Genomic DNA, 15,155 nt, shown 5'->3' with positions numbered 1-15,155 from the left:
GTGGTGTTGTTGTTGACATGATGAATGTGTTGTTGACATGATGAATGTGTTGTTGACATGATGAATGTGTTGTTGTTGACATGATGAATGTGTTGTTAACATGATGCATGTGTTGTTGTTGTTGACATGATGAATGTGGTGTTGTTGTTGACATGATGAATGAGTTGTTGTTGTCATGAATGTTCTCCTCAGCCCCGCCTCCCCCCCTCTCCTCCCTGCGCCTCCTCCTCCCCCCCCTGCGCCTGCTGACGGCGGCCATGTGGCGGGTCGCCCGGCAGCAGAGCGTGAGGCATTATGGGATGCTGGAGGACTTTGTCGCCCTGGTAACCGAGGCGGTCCCGGAGCTGCTGACAGACAGGCAGAGGAGCCTGCTGCTGCTGGCGCTGAGGGCCAAGGTGGGAGGAGCTTCCTTCATTAGTGATGTCATGTGACGTGGGAGGAGCTTCCTTCATTAGTGAAGTCATGTGACGTGGGAGGAGCTTCAGGTGTTCATTAACCCGCTCTGGTCTGTCTTCAGGTGACCCTCTGTGACCCAGAACACCTGGACACCGTCCACTCCGTCTGCAAGGCCACGGTGAGACGCCTCCTGCTCCTTGTTGTTGTTGTTCTCCTCCTCCTCCTCGTTGTTGTTGTTCTCCTCCTCGTTGTTATTCTCCTTCTCCTAGTTGTTGTTCTCCTCCCTCCTCGTTGTTGTTCTCCTCCTCCTCCTAGTTGTTGTTCTCCTCCTCCTCCGAGTTGTTCTCCTCCTCCTCCTCGTTGTTGTTGTTCTCCTCCTCGTTGTTATTCTCCTTCTCCTAGTTGTTGTTCTCCTCCCTCCTCGTTGTTGTTCTCCTCCTCCTCCTAGTTGTTGTTCTCCTCCTCGTTGTTGTTCTCCTCCTCCTCGTTGTTGTTGTTCTCCTCCTCCTCGTTGTTGTTGTTCTCCTCCTCCTAGTTGTTGTTCTCCTCCTAGTTGTTGTTGTTGTTCTCCTCCTCCTCGTTGTTGTTCTCCTCCTCCTCCTCGTTGTTGTTGTTCTCCTCCTCCTCGTTGTTGTTGTTCTCCTCCTCCTAGTTGTTGTTGTTGTTCTCCTCCTAGTTGTTGTTGTTGTTCTCCTCCACCTCGTTGTTGTTGTTCTCCTCCTCCTCGTTGTTGTTGTTCTCCTCCTAGTTGTTGTTGTTGTTCTCCTCCTAGTTGTTGTTGTTGTTCTCCTCCTAGTTGTTGTTGTTGTTCTCCTCCTCCTCGTTGTTGTTGTTCTCCTCCTCCTCGTTGTTGTTGTTGTTCTCCTCCTAGTTGTTGTTGTTGTTCTCCTCCTCCTCCTCGTTGTTGTTCTCCTCCTCCTCGTTGTTGTTGTTCTCCTCCTAGTTGTTGTTCTCCTCCTAGTTGTTGTTCTCCTCCTAGTTGTTGTTCTCCTCCTCGTTGTTGTTCTCCTCCTCCTAGTTGTTGTTCTCCTCCTCCTAGTTATTGTTGTCCTCCTCCTCCTAGTTGTTGTTGTCCTCCTCCTCCTAGTTGTTGTTGTCCTCCTCCTCCTAGTTGTTGTTGTTCTCCTCCTCGTTGTTGTTCTCCTCCTCCTCCTAGTTGTTGTTGTTCTCCTCCTCCTCCTCGTTGTTGTTCTCCTCCTCCTCGTTGTTGTTCTCCTCCTCCTCCTCGTTGTTGTTGTTCTCCTCCTCCTCGTTGTTGTTGTTCTCCTCCTAGTTGTTGTTGTTGTTCTCCTCCTAGTTGTTGTTGTTGTTCTCCTCCTCCTCGTTGTTGTTGTTGTTCTCCTCCTAGTTGTTGTTGTTGTTCTCCTCCTCCTAGTTGTTGTTCTCCTCCTAGTTGTTGTTGTTGTTCTCCTCCTCCTCCTCGTTGTTGTTGTTCTCCTCCTAGTTGTTGTTCTCCTCCTAGTTGTTGTTCTCCTCCTAGTTGTTCTCCTCCTCCTAGTTGTTGTTCTCCTCCTCCTAGTTATTGTTGTCCTCCTCCTCCTAGTTGTTGTTCTCCTCCTCCTCCTAGTTGTTGTTGTTCTCCTCCTAGTTGTTGTTGTTCTCCTCCTCGTTGTTGTTCTCCTCCTCCTCGTTGTTGTTGTTCTCCTCCTAGTTGTTGTTGTTCTCCTCCTAGTTGTTCTCCTCCTCCTCGTTGTTGTTCTCCTCCTCCTAGTTATTGTTGTTCTCCTCCTCCTAGTTATTGTTGTCCTCCTCCTCCTAGTTGTTGTTGTCCTCCTCCTCCTAGTTGTTGTTGTCCTCCTCCTCCTCCTAGTTGTTGTTGTTCTCCTCCTCGTTGTTGTTCTCCTCCTCCTCCTAGTTGTTGTTGTTCTCCTCCTCGTTGTTGTTCTCCTCCTCCTCGTTGTTGTTGTTCTCCTCCTAGTTGTTGTTGTTCTCCTCCTCCTCCTAGTTGTTGTTGTTCTCCTCCTCGTTGTTGTTCTCCTCCTCCTCGTTGTTGTTGTTCTCCTCCTCGTTGTTGTTCTCCTCCTCCTAGTTGTTGTTGTTCTCCTCCTCCTAGTTGTTGTTGTTCTCCTCCTCCTCCTAGTTGTTGTTGTTCTCCTCCTAGTTGTTGTTCTCCTCCTCCTCCTCGTTGTTGTTCTCCTCCTCCTAGTTATTGTTCTCCTCCTCCTAGTTGTTGTTGTTCTCCTCCTAGTTGTTCTCCTCCTCCTAGTTGTTGTTTTTCTCCTCCTCCTAGTTGTTCTCCTCCTCCTAGTTATTGTTCTCCTCCTCCTAGTTGTTGTTGTTCTCCTCCTAGTTGTTCTCCTCCTCCTAGTTGTTGTTTTTCTCCTCCTCCTCGTTGTTCTCCTCCTCCTCGTTGTTGTTGTTCTCCTCCTCCTAGTTGTTGTTGTTCTCCTCCTCCTAGTCGTTGTTCTCCTCCTCCTAGTTGTTGTTTTCCTCCTCCTAGTTGTTGTTCTCCTCCTCCTCGTTGTTGTTGTTCTCCTCCTAGTTGTTGTTGTTCTCCTCCTCCTAGTTGTTGTTGTTCTCCTCCTCCTAGTTGTTGTTGTTCTCCTCCTCCTCCTAGTTGTTGTTGTTCTCCTCCTCCTCCTCCTAGTTGTTGTTCTCCTCCTAGTTGTTGTTCTCCTCCTAGTTGTGCTCCTCCTCCTAGTTGTTCTCCTCCTCCTCGTTGTTGTTCTCCTCCTCCTAGTTGTTGTTGTTCTCCTCCTAGTTGTTGTTCTCCTCCTCCTAGTTGTTGTTGTTCTCCTCCTTCTCGTTGTTGTTGTCCTCCTCCTCCTAGTTGTTGTTGTTCTCCTCCTCCTCGTTGTTGTTCTCCTCCTCCTCCTAGTTGTTGTTGTTCTCCTCCTAGTTGTTGTTCTCCTCCTCCTAGTTGTTGTTGTTCTCCTCCTCGTTGTTGTTCTCCTCCTCCTAGTTGTTGTTCTCCTCCTCCTCGTTGTTGTTCTCCTCCACCTAGTTGTTCTCCATTGTCACGTTGTTCTTCTTCTTCTTTGTCACCTCCTCCTCGTTGTTGTTGTTGTTCTCCTCCTCGTTGTTGTTGTTCTCCTCCTCGTTGTTGTTGTCCTCCTCCTAGTTGTTGTTGTTCTCCTCCTCCTCGTTGTTGTTCTCCTCGTTGTTGTTGTTCTCCTCCTCCTCGTTGTTGTTGTTCTCCTCCTAGTTGTTGTTCTCCTCCTCCTCGTTGTTGTTGTTCTCCTCCTCCTCGTTGTTGTTGTTCTCCTCCTAGTTGTTGTTCTCCTCCTCCTCGTTGTTGTTGTTCTCCTCCTCGTTGTTGTTCTCCTCCTCCTAGTTGTTGTTCTCCTCGTTGTTGTTGTTCTCCTCCTCCTCGTTGTTGTTCTCCTCCTCCTAGTTGTTGTTCTCCTAGTTGTTGTTGTTCTCCTCCTCCTAGTTGTTGTTGTTCTCCTCCTCGTTGTTGTTCTCCTCCTCCTAGTTGTTGTTGTTCTCCTCCTCCTTGTTGTTGTTGTTCTCCTCCTCGTTGTTGTTCTCCTTTGTCACGTTGTTGTTCTTCTTCTTTGTCACCTCCTCCTCGTTGTTGTTGTTCTCCTCCTAGTTGTTGTCCTCCTCCTTCTCGTTGTTGTTGTTCTCCTCCTAGTTGTTGTTCTCCTCCTAGTTGTTGTTCTCCTCCTCCTCGTTGTTGTTCTCCTCCTCCTAGTTATTGTTGTCCTCCTCCTCCTAGTTGTTGTTGTTCTCCTCCTCGTTGTTGTTCTCCTCCTCCTCGTTGTTGTTCTCCTCCTCCTCCTCGTTGTTGTTGTTCTCCTCCTCCTCGTTGTTGTTGTTCTCCTCCTAGTTGTTGTTGTTGTTCTCCTCCTAGTTGTTGTTGTTGTTGTTCTCCTCCTCCTTGTTGTTGTTGTTCTCCTCCTCCTCGTTGTTGTTGTTCTCCTCCTAGTTGTTGTTGTTGTTCTCCTCCTAGTTGTTGTTGTTGTTCTCCTCCTCCTCCTCGTTGTTGTTCTCCTCCTCCTCGTTGTTGTTGTTCTCCTCCTAGTTGTTCTCCTCCTCCTCGTTGTTGTTCTCCTCATCCTAGTTATTGTTGTCCTCCTCCTCCTAGTTGTTGTTGTCCTCCTCCTCCTAGTTGTTGTTGTTCTCCTCCTCCTCCTAGTTGTTGTTGTTCTCCTCCTCGTTGTTGTTCTCCTCCTCCTCCTAGTTGTTGTTGTTCTCCTCCTAGTTGTTGTTGTTCTCCTCCTCGTTGTTGTTCTCCTCCTCCTCGTTGTTGTTCTCCTCCTCCTCCTCGTTGTTGTTCTCCTCCTCCTCCTAGTTGTTGTTGTTCTCCTCCTCCTCGTTGTTGTTGTTCTCCTCCTCCTCCTAGTTGTTGTTGTTCTCCTCCTAGTTGTTCTCCTCCTCCTCGTTGTTGTTCTCCTCCTCCTAGTTGTTGTTCTCCTCCTCCTAGTTATTGTTGTTCTCCTCCTCCTCCTCGTTGTTGTTCTCCTCCTCCTCCTAGTTGTTGTTGTTCTCCTCCTCCTCGTTGTTGTTGTTCTCCTCCTCCTCCTAGTTGTTGTTGTCCTCCTCCTAGTTGTTGTTCTCCTCCTCCTAGTTGTTGTTGTCCTCCTCCTCGTTGTTGTTCTCCTCCTCCTAGTTGTTGTTCTCCTCCTCCTAGTTGTTGTTCTCCTCCTCCTAGTTGTTGTTGTCCTCCTCCTAGTTGTTGTTGTTCTCCTCCTAGTTGTTCTCCTCCTCCTCGTTGTTGTTCTCCTCCTCCTAGTTGTTGTTCTCCTCCTCCTCGTTGTTGTTCTCCTCCTCCTAGTTGTTGTTGTTCTCCTCCTAGTTGTTCTCCTCCTCCTCGTTGTTGTTCTCCTCCTCCTAGTTGTTGTTGTTCTCCTCCTAGTTGTTCTCCTCCTCCTCGTTGTTGTTCTCCTCCTCCTAGTTGTTCTCCTCCTCCTCGTTGTTGTTCTCCTCCTCCTAGTTGTTGTCCTCCTCCTCCTAGTTGTTGTTGTCCTCCTCCTCCTAGTTGTTGTTGTTCTCCTCCTCCTCCTAGTTGTTGTTCTCCTCCTAGTTGTTGTTCTCCTCCTCGTTGTTGTTCTCCTCCTCCTCGTTGTTGTTGTTCTCCTCCTCCTAGTTGTTGTTGTTCTCCTCCTCCTCCTAGTTGTTGTTCTCCTCCTCCTAGTTGTTGTTGTTCTCCTCCTAGTTGTTGTTCTCCTCCTCCTCCTCGTTGTTGTTCTCCTCCTCCTAGTTGTTGTTCTCCTCCTAGTTGTTGTTCTCCTCCTCCTCCTCGTTGTTGTTCTCCTCCTCCTAGTTGTTGTTCTCCTCCTAGTTGTTGTTCTCCTCCTCCTCCTCGTTGTTGTTCTCCTCCTCCTAGTTGTTGTTGTTCTCCTCCTAGTTGTTCTCCTCCTCCTAGTTGTTGTTTTTCTCCTCCTCCTAGTTGTTCTCCTCCTCCTAGTTGTTGTTCTCCTCCTCGTTGTTGTTCTCCTCCTCCTAGTTGTTGTTGTTCTCCTCCTAGTTGTTCTCCTCCTAGTTGTTCTCCTCCTCCTAGTTGTTGTTTTTCTCCTCCTCCTAGTTGTTCTCCTCCTCCTAGTTGTTGTTCTCCTCCTCGTTGTTGTTCTCCTCCTCCTCCTCGTTGTTGTTCTCCTCCTCCTAGTTGTTGTTGTTCTCCTCCTCCTAGTTGTTGTTCTCCTCCTCCTAGTTGTTGTTGTTCTCCTCCTAGTTGTTCTCCTCCTCCTAGTTGTTGTTCTCCTCCTCCTCCTCGTTGTTGTTCTCCTCCTCCTAGTTGTTGTTCTCCTCCTCCTAGTTGTTGTTTTTCTCCTCCTCCTCGTTGTTCTCCTCCTCCTAGTTGTTGTTCTCCTCGTTGTTGTTGTTCTCCTCCTAGTTGTTGTTGTTCTCCTCCTCCTAGTTGTTGTTTTCCTCCTCCTAGTTGTTGTTTTCCTCCTCCTAGTTGTTGTTCTCCTCCTCCTCGTTGTTGTTGTTCTCCTCCTCCTCGTTGTTGTTGTTCTCCTCCTAGTTGTTGTTGTTCTCCTCCTCCTCCTAGTTGTTGTTGTTCTCCTCCTCCTAGTTGTTGTTGTTCTCCTCCTCCTCCTAGTTGTTGTTGTTCTCCTCCTCCTCCTCGTTGTTGTTGTTCTCCTCCTAGTTGTTGTTCTCCTCCTAGTTGTTCTCCTCCTCCTCGTTGTTGTTGTTCTCCTCCTAGTTGTTGTTCTCCTCCTCCTAGTTGTTGTTGTTCTCCTCCTAGTTGTTGTTCTCCTCCTCCTAGTTGTTGTTGTTCTCCTCCTCCTCGTTGTTGTTCTCCTCCTCCTCGTTGTTGTTGTTCTCCTCCTAGTTGTTGTTGTTCTCCTCCTAGTTGTTGTTGTTCTCCTCCTAGTTGTTGTTGTTCTCCTCCTAGTTGTTGTTCTCCTCCTCCTAGTTGTTGTTGTTCTCCTCCTAGTTGTTGTTCTCCTCCTCCTAGTTGTTGTTGTTCTCCTCCTCCTCGTTGTTGTTCTCCTCCTCCTCGTTGTTGTTGTTCTCCTCCTAGTTGTTGTTGTTCTCCTCCTAGTTGTTGTTGTTCTCCTCCTAGTTGTTGTTGTTCTCCTCCTAGTTGTTGTTGTTCTCCTCCTAGTTGTTGTTCTCCTCCTCCTAGTTGTTGTTGTTCTCCTCCTAGTTGTTGTTGTTCTCCTCCTTCTCGTTGTTGTTGTCCTCCTCCTCCTAGTTGTTGTTGTTCTCCTCCTCCTCGTTGTTGTTGTCCTCCTCCTCCTAGTTGTTGTTGTTCTCCTCCTCCTAGTTGTTGTTGTTCTCCTCCTAGTTGTTGTTCTCCTCCTCCTAGTTGTTGTTGTCCTCCTCCTCCTCGTTGTTGTTCTCCTCCTCCTAGTTGTTGTTGTTCTCCTCCTCCTCGTTGTTGTTCTCCTCCTCCTAGTTGTTGTTGTTCTCCTCCTCCTAGTTGTTGTTGTTCTCCTCCTCCTCGTTGTTGTTCTCCTCCTCCTAGTTGTTGTTCTCCTCCTCCTAGTTGTTGTTCTCCTCCTCCTCCTAGTTGTTGTTGTTCTCCTCCTCCTAGTTGTTGTTCTCCTCCTCCTCCTAGTTGTTGTTGTTCTCCTCCTCCTCGTTGTTGTTCTCCTCCTCCTCCTAGTTGTTGTTGTTGTTCTCCTCCTAGTTGTTGTTGTTCTCCTCCTCCTCCTTGTTGTTCTCCTTTGTCACGTTCTTCTTCTTCTTCTTCTTCTTCTTCTTCTTCTCCTTTGTCACGTTCTTCTTCTTCTTCTTCTTCTTTGTCACCTCCTCCTCGTTGTTGTTCTCCTCCTAGTAGTTGTTGTTGTTCTCCTTTGTCACGTTCTTCTTCTTCTTCTTCTTCTTCTTCTTCTTCTCCTTTGTCACGTTCTTCTTCTTCTTCTTCTTCTTCTTCTTCTTCTTCTTCTCCTTTGTCACGTTCTTCTTCTTCTTCTTCTTCTTCTTCTTCTTCTTTGTCACCTCCTCCTCGTTGTTGTTTGTCACATTGTTGTTGAAAATAAGAGTTACTTGACTGAATTCACAGCACAACATATGGAGGAGCAGTGCATTGTGGGAGATGGAGGAGTATTGGTGACGATCAATAAATGAAGTGTGTTTCCCAGTCTGACCAGCAGGTGGACGAGCTGGTTTCTGCGCTGGTGACTCTGACTCAGTGTCCAGAGGACAGACGCCGCCTCCTGCAGGTGAGTGCTTCACCTTCATCTTCATCTTCCTCACGTCTTCATCCTGTAACGGCTCTCTGTTGTCAGGAGGTCTTCCACCACGGCTTTGACTCCGCCCTCCAGTCGCTCATCTCGGACTTCCTGTCCAGGATCGACCAGCTGTTTCCTGCTCCCGACTTCAAACAGGTCCTCAGTCCAGCTTTCCTCTGCACGTGTTCAACCTGTATCTTTATCCAGCTCCCACAATGCTTTGGGGCATGTAAACAGGAAGTAAGATGGTCAGAGGTAATTCACCTTTTAAGCACGCCTCTTTAAAAAATCTAATCTAGTAACTAAGTTACTAGTTGTTACTGGTTTCCACTAGTTGTTACTGGTTGTTACTGGTTGTTACTGGTTTCCACTGGTTGTTACTGGTTTCCACTAGTTGTTACTGGTGGTTACTGGTTGTTACTGGTTTCCACTGCTTGTTACTGGTTTCCACTGGTTGTTACTGGTTTCCACTGGTTGTTACTGGTTTCCACTGGTTGTTACTGGTTACCACTGGTTGTTGCTGGTTACCACTGGTTGTTACTGGTTTCCACTGGTTGTTACTGGTTACCACTGGTTGTTACTGGTTTCCACTGGTTGTTACTGGTTTCCACTGGTTGTTACTGGTTACCACTGGTTACCACTGGTTGTTACTGGTTACCACTGGTTGTTACTGGTTTCCACTAGTTGTTACTGGTTGTTACTGGTTTCCACTGGTTGTTACTGGTTACCACTGGTTGTTACTGGTTGTTACTGGTTACCACTGGTTGTTACTGGTTACCACTGGTTGTTACTGGTTACCACTAGTTGTTACTGGTTGTTACTGGTTACCACTGGTTGTTACTGGTTACCACTGGTTGTTACTGGTTTCCACTGGTTGTTACTGGTTACCACTGGTTGTTACTGGTTTCCACTGGTTGTTACTAGTTGTTACTGGTTGTTACTGGTTGTTTCTGGTTACCACTGGTTGTTACTGGTTTCCACTGGTTGTTACTGGTTACCACTGGTTGTTACTGGTTTCCACTGGTTGTTACTGGTTTCCACTAGTTATTACTGGTTTCCACTGGTTGTTACTGGTTACCACTGGTTGTTACTGGTTAACACTGGTTGTTACTGGTTACCACTGGTTGTTACTGGTTTCCACTAGTTGTTACTGGTTGTTACTGGTTACCACGGGTTGTTACTGGTTACCACGGGTTGTTACTGGTTTCCACTGGTTGTTACTGGTTACCACTGGTTGTTACTGGTTACCACTGGTTGTTACTGGTTTCCACCGGTTGTTACTAGTTACCACTGGTTGTTACTGGTTGTTACTGGTTGTTACTGGTTGTTACTGGTTTCCACTGGTTGTTACTAGTTGTTCCTGGTTGTTACTGGTTGTTTCTGGTTACCACTGGTTGTTACTGGTTGTTACTGGTTTCCACTGGTTGTTACTGGTTGTTACTGGTTACCACTGGTTGTTACTGGTTTCCACTGGTTTCCACTGGTTGTTACTGGTTTCCACTAGTTATTACTGGTTTCCACTGGTTGTTACTGGTTTCCACTAGTTGTTACTGGTTTCCACTGGTTTCCACTGGTTGTTACTGGTTTCCACTGGTTTCCACTGGTTGTTACTGGTTTCCACTAGTTGTTACTGGTTTCCACTGGTTGTTACTGGTTTCCACTAGTTGTTACTGGTTTCCACTGGTTGTTTCTGGTTTCCACTAGTTGTTGCTGGTTTCCACTGGTTGTTACTGGTTACCACTGGTTGTTACTGGTTACCACTGGTTGTTACTGGTTTCCACTGGTTGTTACTGGTTACCACTGGTTGTTACTGGTTTCCACTGGTTGTTACTGGTTGTTACTGGTTTCCACTGGTTGTTACTGGTTGTTACTGGTTTCCACTGGTTGTTACTGGTTTCCACTAGTTGTTACTGGTTTCCACTAGTTTCCACTGGTTGTTACTGGTTTCCACTAGTTGTTCCTGGTTGTTACTGGTTTCCACTGGTTGTTACTGGTTTCCACTGGTTGTTACTGGTTGTTACTGGTTTCCACTGGTTGTTACTGGTTTCCACTGGTTGTTACTGGTTGTTGCAGGTTTCCACTGGTTGTTACTGGTTTCCACTGGTTGTTACTGGTTTCCACTAGTTTCCACTGGTTGTTACTGGTTTCCACTAGTTGTTACTGGTTTCCACTAGTTGTTACTGGTTGTTGTTGTCTCTTCGTGGACGTTTGTGCTCACTCTGCTGGGTGTGCTTCAGGCGGCGTCCTGGCTCGACGCTGCCCCCGGTGGTCTGGAGTACTGTCTGCAGGAGGCGGACCGCGGTGAGCTGAGGGAGCTGCTGACCAATCAGAGCTGTCTGCTGGGTCACGCCACCACCACAGGTATGACATCACTTTGTAGTTCTTTTACCTGACTTTACTTGACTTTACTCACCAGTTGGTTTTTCCTCAGTGGGTCACGACACGGAGAAGATCCTCCTCTCCGCCTGGTCACACCCCCTCTTCACCAAACCGACCAATCCCGAGCCTCCTCCCTGCGACGCAGAGGTCCAATCAGATCCTCCGCCTGACGTGGAGCAGGTGAAGGAGGAGGTGTTGGTGATGACGGAGGGCCAGGAGGAGGAGACTGTGATTGGTCATAGCGGGTCGCCGGTGGAGCCGAAGGCGTCCAATGAGAGCTCGGCAGTGGGCGGCGACGAATGTCCGATCACACCTGTGGATGACAGGTGAGGCGTCGTGTGATCAGTAGATTGTTCCATGGAGAGATTCCCGTATTGATCACCTTGACTCCTGATAGGTTGAAGGACTCACCTGGAGACTTTGTGGACCAATCAGAGGACACCGGTGAGAGAGACACACACACACACACACACACACACACACACACACACACACACACACTGATAAACTCTCTGAGTGTCTGTTCTAACTCCGCCTTTCTTCACAGCCAACCAATCAGAGCAAGGCGGCTCTGAGGTCACTGCTAATGCTCTGTACAGCATTTCCCACAATTCTGAGCGGATCGCTCACAAATGTCCTCAGTGTGGAAAATGTTTCATCTACCGTTCTCAGGTGAGTTTGTACCAGGTAGAGGTAGTAGGAGTACTATAGTAATTGTAGTAGAAGTATTGTAGTAGAAGTACTGAAGTTCAGGTTGCAGATATACTGTAGTTCTAGGAGAATAAGTAGAAGTACTGTAGTAGTCGTATTGCTATCAGTATTAGTAGTATTACTACCAGTAGTGATTTTACTGTAGTAGTGAGCTCGTCAGTCTCTTTCCAGGTGATTCGTCACCTGCGTACCAATAAGTCCTGCGGGTCTTGTTTGTCGGCGACTGGAGGTGTGAACCTGCAGAGTTTACCTGTGGAAGAGCCCCGCCCCCCGTTGCCCCGCCCCCCCGAGCCCCGCCCCTCCAGGACCCACACCTGTTTCCAGTGCGACGCCACCTTCAGAACCAAAGCCGAGCTGCTGTCTCACCAGCGCAGCCACCGGGCCCGGCCCGTCTACCAGTGCACCCAGTGCGACAAGAAGTTCCACCACCTGTCCAGTCTGACCAATCACAAGCAGACGCACCTGGACCGAGGCGGCTTCACCTGCAGCCGGTGCGACAAGGTGTTCGAGTCGGCCAAAGAGAGAGACGCCCACCGGCTGCAGCACCGGCTGCCGGACCTCACCTGTACGGTGTGCGACCAGACGTTCAGCTCTCAGACTCAGCTGCTGCGACACCTGCAGACTCACTCCGTGGAGGGAGCCGAGCCCTGCTACAACTGCCGCTTCTGTGACCAGAGCTTCTCAGGTAGATCTCAGACAGGTGTGCTGTGACCAGAGCTTCTCAGGTAGATTTCATCCAGTCAGGAGACCTCACTGATAAACTCACCTGTTCCCTCCAGGTGTGACCCAGCTTCGTATCCACCAGCGCACGCACACGTTCCGCTCGTACCAGTGTGACCAGTGCAGCAAGACGTACGGCTCCCTGACCGGCCTCCAGTCCCACCGGGCCGGCCACACCGGCGAGAGCCGCTTCCTGTGCCCGCAGTGCGGCAAGCGGTTCAAGACCCGCGACGGGCTGGAGGGCCACCTGAGGACGCACAGCGGGGAGCGGCCCTACCGCTGCCCGTACTGCCCCAAGGACTTCACCGCGCTCGCCGGCCTCAACGTGCACGTGCGCCGCCACACCGGGGAGCGGCCGTACGTGTGCACGGTGTGCGGCAAGGGCTGGCCGTCCGGAGGAGACCTGCAGAAGCACATGAGGACTCACACCGGGGAACGGCCCTACGTCTGCCCCGAGTGCGGCAAGGGCTTCTCCATCTCCTGCCACCTGAAGGAACACCGCCGCATCCACACCGGTAAGAAACCACTGACTCACACCGGTAAGAAACCACTGACTCACACCGGTAAGAAACCACTGACTCATGTAGTCACACCGTAAGAAAGTATACAACATGGAAATTCACACCAATTTGTCTCTTTTCTCCTGTCTCCTGTCTGTCTGTCTCCTGTCTGTCTGTCTCCTGTCTGTCTGTCTCCTGTCTGCCTGTCTGTCTCCTGTCTGTCTCCTGTCTGTCTGTCTCCTGTCTGCCTGTCTGTCTCCTGTCTGTCTCCTGTCTGTCTCCTGTCTGTCTGTCTCCTGTCTGTCTGTCTGTCTGTCTGTCTCCTGTCTGTCTGTCTGTCTCCTGTCTGTCTGCCTCCTGTCTGTCTGTCTGTCTCCTGTCTGTCTGTCTGTCTCCTGTCTGTCTGTCTGTCTGTCTCCTGTCTGTCTCCTGTCTGTCTGTCTGTCTCCTGTCTGTCTCCTGTCTGTCTCCTGTCTGTCTGTCTGTCTCCTGTCTGTCTGCCTCCTGTCTGTCTGCCTCCTGTCTGTCTGTCTCCTGTCTGTCTGTCTCCTGTCTGTCTGTCTGCCTCCTGTCTGTCTGTCTGTCTCCTGTCTGTCTGTCTGCCTCCTGTCTGTCTGTCTGTCTCCTGTCTGTCTCCTGTCTGTCTGTCTGTCTCCTGTCTGTCTGTCTGTCTGTCTCCTGTCTGTCTCCTGTCTGTCTGTCTGTCTCCTGTCTGTCTGTCTGTCTGTCTCCTGTCTGTCTCCTGTCTGTCTCCTGTCTGTCTGCCTCCTGTCTGTCTGTCTCCTGTCTGTCTGTCTCCTGTCTGTCTGTCTGTCTCCTGTCTGTCTGTCTGTCTCCTGTCTGTCTGTCTCCTGTCTGTCTCCTGTCTGTCTCCTGTCTGTCTGTCTGCCTCCTGTCTGTCTGTCTCCTGTCTGTCTGCCTCCTGTCTGTCTGTCTCCTGTCTGTCTCCTGTCTGTCTGCCTCCTGTCTGTCTGCCTCCAGGAGAGAAGCCCTTCTCGTGTCCAGAATGTGGTAAGTGTCTGAGGAGGAAGTTCGACCTGAAGAAGCATCTCCTGTCTCACAGCGCCGTGCGTCCCTACGGCTGCGTCTTCTGTCCCAAGAGCTACACCCGCAAGACGCACCTGAACCGCCACCTGCTGACGCACCGGGCGCCGGGCGGCGGCGGCGGGGCGCCGGGCGGCGGCGGGGCGCCGGGCGGCGGGGCGCCGGGCGGCGGCGGCGGGGCGCCGGGCGGCGGCGGGGCGCCGGGCGGCGGGGCGCCGGGCGGCGGCGGCGGGGCGCCGGAGTCTGTTGATACGGACGGTTCTTTGTTGACGCTGAAAACCACCTGAAGATGTTCACTGTGTTCTGATTATTGATCACCGATAGCCGATCGGTGCCCGTGTATCTGTGACCGCTCTATAAAAGCTCTCCTGGTCCAGTCTGTCATGTGACCTCATTTAAACTTTATTAGCATTCTCCTCCAGAACAGGAAGTGTTACCTGGACAGGTGAGTCAGGTCACCTGATGCCAGAGACGGTGAAGGGTGTGTGACTGTGTTATGAAGCAGTTATTACATGTTATTAATCTAGATCAGTGGTTCTCAAACTGTGGGGCGTGGAGGTATTACAGGTGGGGCGGAGATGCAGTTTCTTAAAAAATTAGAAATCCTTTTTCTTAAATCTTTTTTTATAATCCTTTCTCAATCCCACAGTGGGGGAATTCTTCTCTGCGTGTTCCATCCTTAGTATTGAAGGAGTTGTGAAGCTCTGGGCTTCAGGGTCATCAAGGACACTTCAACATGAAACTATAGAACAGGATGAACCTTGTGGCTCCAGGACGAACTCTCCATGAACATGATACCTTCACATAGTGCAAAAGGACAAAGTACACGACATAAAACCTCATTAATAAATACATGAAGAAAGGCTGTACTTTCATGTAGAAGTTTAGTTACGTTAACAGGTTACTCATCGCGACTCGACGATTCTTGGCGTTTTCTGCTCTTGTCTCTGAAAACAGAAAACAGATCTCAGCTCAACATTGAGCATGAATTGAGAGCCGTATAGAATCTACAACCCTGTTTATAAAGATGTGTAGAGGAAAGCAGCTCCTTGCTGCACTGACACCACCTGAGGCTCACACATCTCACTCATTCTGTCTCACAGGCTGAACCTTATCGTTATTATCTTGATCATATATTCAGTGTAAAACAGGTTATTTGAGCCACAATAGGTAATTTTTTTGGCCAAATATTAGTTATTTTTGAACAGTTATAACTTTATTTGCCTTCTTCTAACAAAGTGATTGCACATGTTATTAGTTTCTGTCTGATGGAGCGATCTGGTTTACATTTTCTTTATTCTATTATTTAAAAAAGCACAGATGGAGGAGTCACAAAAAGTTTTGTTACATTTTGTTACAATGTTGTTGGGGCGGTGGGGCGCGAACATTGTTCCTCCTCCAGAGTGGGGCGCGAACATTGTTCTTCCTCCAGAGTGGGGCGCGAACATTGTTCTTCCTCCAGAGTGGGGCGCGAACATTGTTCTTCCTCCAGAGTGGGGCGCGAACATTGTTCTTCCTCCAGAGTGGGGCGCGAACATTGTTCTTCCTCCAGAGTGGGGCGCGAACATTGTTCTTCCTCCAGAGTGGGGCGCGAACATTGTTCCTCCTCCAGAGTGGGGCGCGAACATTGTTCCTCCTCCAGAGTGGGGCGCGACAGGAAAGGTTTGAGAACCAGTGCTCTACATGATGCTGCTGGAACAGTTCCATTCACAGTGAACACAGCTGCTGTGTGGCTGTTATAAAGCAGTTATTACATGTTCATCTAGAGCAGTACTGGGCGTCTCTCCCAGTCCGGCCGCATGAGGTGAATCAAAAATGAAAAATAGCTCACAGG

The 15,155-nt window shown here is 49.4% G+C and overlaps 1 protein-coding gene across 1 annotated transcript; it reads left to right on the top strand.

Annotated features, from left to right (window-relative positions):
• Window positions 1-257: 257 nt before the first annotated feature.
• On the top strand, window positions 258-13,608 carry LOC306752936 (uncharacterized protein; the record flags this gene model as incomplete). Its single annotated transcript, XM_079236770.1, has 11 exons — window positions 258-395; window positions 518-574; window positions 7,878-7,958; window positions 8,025-8,123; window positions 10,205-10,328; window positions 10,399-10,672; window positions 10,744-10,790; window positions 10,894-11,018; window positions 11,229-11,742; window positions 11,837-12,292; window positions 13,259-13,608. The coding sequence occupies 11 exons, from the start codon at window positions 258-260 to the stop codon at window positions 13,606-13,608; spliced, it is 2,265 nt and encodes a 754-aa protein (XP_079092896.1).
• Window positions 13,609-15,155: the final 1,547 nt, after the last annotated feature.

The sequence above is a fragment of the Taurulus bubalis genome (genome assembly GCF_910589615.1).
Source record: "Taurulus bubalis genome assembly, chromosome: 21".
Classification (NCBI taxonomy): domain Eukaryota; kingdom Metazoa; phylum Chordata; class Actinopteri; order Perciformes; family Cottidae; genus Taurulus; species Taurulus bubalis.
The sequence above is the reverse complement of the archived record's forward strand: the minus strand, read 5'-3'. Positions and strand labels throughout refer to the sequence as shown.